The sequence below is a fragment of the Diorhabda carinulata genome, chromosome X (genome assembly GCF_026250575.1).
Source record: "Diorhabda carinulata isolate Delta chromosome X, icDioCari1.1, whole genome shotgun sequence".
In the NCBI taxonomy this organism is placed as follows: domain Eukaryota; kingdom Metazoa; phylum Arthropoda; class Insecta; order Coleoptera; family Chrysomelidae; genus Diorhabda; species Diorhabda carinulata.
In genome coordinates this window covers 18343143-18348991 of record NC_079472.1, presented here as the reverse complement: position 1 = coordinate 18348991, position 5849 = coordinate 18343143, and the positions used below count along the sequence as shown (strand labels likewise).

Sequence of the window (5849 nt, the reverse complement as noted above, 5' to 3'; positions counted from 1 at the left end):
CTGCGGAAGTAAATTTCCATCATATTCAAAATACATTAATACCGAGTGTTTGATTCGCCACATCCTTATAATTCATTGATAATAAATAATAATTCTTATAAATATTTAAATACGAACAAATCTTATACGTAGTGCGGTTTATGACTTCTTCGTCTTATATAATAAATAGAATGATAATATTTATGCGCGTATCAGTGACAAGTCTTAACAAGTTTCAACCTGCTGCATCGATCCATTTTATTATAATAGAGCTCGAACAACCACTCGGTAAACTTCTTTTAAAAAATGTGTCGAATTGAGTTTCGCGACGTTATAAAAAGATTAACACACAAATCAAAAACAGAATGAATAATGTTAACAGTGACGGATCAATTTCAACAATTAAAAATTGGTCTAGAAGCATTAGAAAATGACAAACGTGCTAGAAGTCTTGTGAAGGTGGCTACTCCAGAAAACATTTCATTAGTAGAAGAAATTGTGTTAAGTGATCAGCGCATAGAAACAAAATAAGTGGTAGCACAGACCGGTATTTCCAAAAACAAGTTTTTTAAGGATCCTATACGAGCATTTATATACGACAAAAATTAATGCAAGAAGAAGAATTCTCTGAGCGGTGCAAAAACTGCATAGAGTAAAAAGATATGAGCGATTTTTAAAAGTTTGCTCCGAGGACCGGGAGAAAGTAATTCGATCGATTGTAACAGTTGTAAGTTAAGAGAGTCCATGGAATGGCATCGGAACGGAGAACCAGTGCCTTTTGATTGACTTTAAGGAATCGAATACAACCGTGAACGAGGCATATTACTTTGATTTACAAAGGTAGTTGCCTCATAAAAAAAGTGTGGCAAATCAGCCTCATGATAATGCTACAGTCCACACTGTTTCGCTTTTCAAGGTACATACAAAGGTTCATAAAGTTTGAGCACGTACCATAAAGATCTAATCTGGCCCCGTCAGACTATTTTTTGTTCGCAAAAGCTTAAGGTCGAGTTAAGGGTTGAGTAAAATATTTAACAGCGACGATGACACTCAACGAATATTTTGACTTTAAAGATGCATCATATTTTTATTGTGGTATAAAAGCGTGAAAAGGGAGGATGCATTGGAAACTAATTCCAGTTTTTCTTTCACTTATGACATTTTTTTCTGTCAGGCAAAGAACTTATGGACCGCACTACGTATCAATTTATTTCGTGCAAAATTTTAGATCGAATACGATTTTTTACATCAACTATGAAAGAGGAAGATGTAGTAATTAGAAAAAAGTTGGCTAATACTGGCACATAGAGCAATAACTTTCGTCATATGCCTCTAATTATTATGCGTACGCATAATTAACTGCGGACTTATTAGAGTTTCGAGTTGATGTATCATTTACAACTACAATCTTATAAATATTATGTAGCGGTAAAACTTGTGGTATATTGGTCAATAGTTCACAAAATTCGCCAAAAATTTCAAAATAACGTATTTAAATAGTACTGGTTCAATACTGACGTTTTCACCTGCAGATAAACAGGTAGAGGATCGCGAGGAACTAGTATTTCAAGTTTATGTTTTATGATAACATTTTTTTAACATAAATTTTAGATATTTATCAAACACTCGATATGTACATTCCATTGGTTACTACAATTGATGACGCTGACTATATAATAAACGTAATACCACTAGTTTCAAGAATATACGACGCATTAGTATTAGGTGTCTGTATTTGGGATCCAAATAAACTAATTTCAATAAGTAGTAACACCACTTAATATCAAAAAATCTATTTGGTTCACCCCAAATATACCTTCAAAACGATAAAGTCAAAAAAGACTGTTATGTCTCTTGTTAAAAGAAGCTCAACATTTTGAGTGAGTTCAATTTAGTGACACTTTTCGCGCTGTTGCGTCTTCGCGCCGATTATAGACGGAGATCCTCCGATCGTCATATTGTTCTTCACGAACAGTCAGTTTGGTTAGATGGAGGGAAGTAGTTTTTAAGTCCAGCGGGAAAACCTCCTTGGCGGGAATTTTCACATTTATACTACTAAACTATAAAGTGAGACAAATTTCTTACAGTCCACTCTATAGTTTAGTGGATAAATGAGACGATTGCTGCCAAGGTCGTTTTCCAGCTGGAATTAATTTTCGCGGGAGAAGGTTTATTGGTGGAAAAATTTGGAATAAAATAGGTTAATCATGTCATTAGGTTTTAGTTTATCTTCAGTCTCTGAAGTGGTTATCTTAACTTGTCGAAACGCGCGTTAAACAGTGTAATTGTGAGTGTTGGTCTAGTGATAGAGTAACAGTGTGATCAGTATAGGCTGGATTCAAAGTCCTAGACTACGGAGATGATCTGGTAGTGATAGTAAAGGGCAAGCAGGAAGACATAACCTTTGCCATGATGCAAACGATACTAAACACTGCAGGGTTGATGACAAACTCTCGATCAACCCTAGTAAAATATTAGTCCCATTTGCCAGAAGGAAATCTTTTCAAAAAATAAAAACGCTGATCTGCCTGGATATTACAAGGGTAATAATAACCCCATAATAGACTTAGAAGGGATGTTAAACCTGTCTCCTCTTCAACTTATTTAGTTAGCAACGCTCACAAGCTAAGACAAAAAGTAAATCTGATAGGTCGCTGAGGAATTCTATGGAGCAGTGACAAACCAATGGACTTAATGCACAGCATGATGGACATAGTCATCCCATTCGAGATGGTAAGTAATCTGTGCTCAGTAGTGTTCGTATAGAAGCCGCACTATTCACTTATTGAGTGCACGTTCAAGATATTGCAAACAAACTTTAGGGGTACTAGCTAACAGGAACGAAGTATCTCTAAAGTGGCTACGGTCCACCAAGGTATACTGTGGCCTTATGAGGTGTCACATTATTAACGAATTCCACTGATGGCAAAGGATCAGATCGAGTCTGACTGGAGGAGCACTTCAGGCTTAAGGCAATACAATAGATTCATAACCATTTTGTATGAAATTTAAAATGATTTAAAATGATTTAAAATTTTCAAAATTATCTTTTCTAAAACTAGTGGTACCTTGTTTATTAAAAGTGGGTGGTAAACCAAATGTTCTATTAATAATATTAAGCTTTCTAACTACAACCAAATATTTACTGCTATCTCTTACAGAACATATAAACCTGTTAGAAACGGTACAAACTAAAATACCAAATCTTAAATACATATTAGTTATTACAAGCAAACAGGCCAATGCAAGAAACAATATCTACAGCTCATGTTCCCTACAATTGAATTAATTTGATTTAATATTGCGTAGAAAAAGTATTCCCAGAATATATAGTGAAACGTCTGACCATCACGAGTCATCATAAATCATTATTCCCTCGTTGGGCATTGAGCACATTTTTTCTAATTGTTCCTCCGATAGAATTTTTTAGAGGTCCCGTAGGTTAAACATCTGAAACTTGGAAGAATCTACTGCCATTTCGATTACAATCAGCATCTCGTGGAAAACCAAGGGATGTTTCTTGAGCAATCAAACAGTGACTCAAATTTGGCTCAATCGTAAAGTGGTACTCTATTTTTCACTTGAAAAGAATTTATTTTACTTCCTCATACTCCTCACTATATATACCAGATACTCCTCATCCTGTGCTATGACTACTTAGTCGTCAGCAAAAAATTCAATGGGAACGCAACCCTAAACCCCTCTACCTCGTCAAAACTACCCCTAAATTGTCCGAAGGTACCCTGGGAGGAAGCGAACTGGTTCGGACTAATTGCTCTGAAACTTGACATGATGGCAGTTTCAAGCAAACTGATTGAAAGTTTCAATGGGCACGAAACCCGAACCCCCCAAAACTGCACCTAAAGAGTCCAAGGGTACCATAAGAGGAGGGATTCGGTCAGTTCTTCTGAGATATTGTCACTAATACGGCTTTCTTTGAATTATAATCGTGCCAAGTTGAAAAGAAAATGGCAGAGTCGTTTTAGCGGAGTTGGGGAGGTTTATGGAGTTTCGAGTCGAAACCTCCTCTTATAGTAACCTTGGGCTCTTCATAGTAGTTTGGGGAAATTGGTGGGGGTTAGCATCCATTAAGACTTTTAATGAATTGGCTTTGAACTAACATTGTACCGAGTTTCATTTAAACTTTCTAAAACTCAATTTCTTTAAAGATTGAGTGGGGTATTTTAACGTATAAAGATGTTTCCTTTTGCCTGTAATTCCCATTCCCCTCTCCATTCTTTTTCCAACGTTTTAGGTTGTTTTCCTTGAAAGTACTGAACGGAATAGTTGATGTGGAACATCCTGTAAATGTCCTTCAGTCGTTACAAAACGTATAATAAGCCTTCTTTGGGTCTATAAATACTAGGTGTACATTTTTGTTTTTATTCTTTTTCTTTTTTAGTTGTTGAATTGTGCAGATGTGATTTATCATAGATCTTCCTACTGCGAATCCTACCTGTTCTTCTCTTATCTTGTATCTGTTGTTCAATACTGTTTCCATGTATTCTTCCGTATATTCTTTCCCTTAAAACCATGACACATAACCCACGATAGTTTTCATATAGTTTGCGATCTCCTTTTTTCAAAAGCGATGTCATGTATCCTTGTTGACATTTTCCATTTATTACTTCTAATAACAGATGTCGTAGTAACCGGATCCGTATTCGATTAATTCCGGAACGATTCCTCTAGTTTCGGTCGCTTTACCACTTTTAAGTGTTTTTACTGTTTTACAAACTCCTCCTTAAGTTATTTAGATTTGATTTTTAAAATGTGTACTCACACAATCGCGAATATACTAGAATCTGTTGTTTTGGTTGCCTACCTGACAGGAAAATAATCTAATTTTGTAAATTTATTAGGAATCCAACAATTAATAATATTTCAACTGTTGATGATCGGTAATTTAATTGTTAGGAACATATTTTACAATAGAAACAAGAAGAAATAGTACATACCGCTTAAATTGCTGTCAGCGAGAGGTAACAGAGGATGCGCGGAAATGCTGTTCCCGACAGTTGTCGAATGCGAATGCATGTTGCTGGCGCTCGAATGTGCGCTAGAATGACGGAACGATTGCGACCTGCAGAACCAAAAAAGAGAACGAGGAATTCAATAAATATCTTAATAAATATTTCTACACACTTAACAGTTAACATTTCTAACAAGATATTTGCTTTTTTTCTTTTCATTATTTGGATATATGGAGCACGGTAGAATCTTTTTAATAATTAATGTCGTTTCTATATGTATCAATAAATAAAACAATCAAATGTCAATATTGAATCGCTTCAATTGTACTGTGACAAAAACTTTAGAATCAACAGTGTATAACATGCCATTTAGCCGGTTATGTTTTTAATATTCATCTGTTGATTTTTGGAGAAATTAATTTGTTATCGACCCCCACTCTATTTGAAAACTTCAATTAATAGACTTAGCCACCTACCAAGCACTTTTCAAGCAAAAATGTATGCAATTGAAAAATGTGTCCTGGTCAATTTAGATGGGGACTATCCATCTATCTGATAGCCAAGCAGTTAGCTTTAATATCATATCCAAATCCCTTTGGGATTACTTATAAATATTAAACGGACTAATCAAGAAAAATGAAATTTTCCTACAATTGATTCCGGGACACATGGAGTGAAGGGAAATAAAAGAGATGATAAGCTTGATAAAACAGGAGCAGACAAGCCTTTCATGGGACCTGAACCCTTCTGTGGTATCAGCTACAGACCAATGGAAAAAAAACACTGGAAAAGGTAGATAGAAGCAAAACCAATTATTGAGACAACAGAAAGGGACTGAAACAGGCAAATAATCTTCTTGTAAACTATAACCAGGGTAGATCTGCTGAATCTAAAAGG

At 35.4% G+C, this 5849-nt stretch overlaps 1 protein-coding gene across 5 annotated transcripts in view; it reads right to left on the bottom strand.

The window, feature by feature from the left end:
• LOC130902486 (FERM, ARHGEF and pleckstrin domain-containing protein 1) overlaps positions 1–5849 on the bottom strand; it is a 63571-nt gene that overhangs the window by 32350 nt on the left and 25372 nt on the right. For all 5 annotated transcript variants that reach the window (XM_057814675.1, XM_057814671.1, XM_057814673.1 and 2 more), the window contains exon 9: positions 4938–5062. In XM_057814675.1, coding sequence (XP_057670658.1) covers positions 4938–5062 — 125 coding nt within the window. The remainder of the gene's footprint in view (positions 1–4937; positions 5063–5849) is intronic.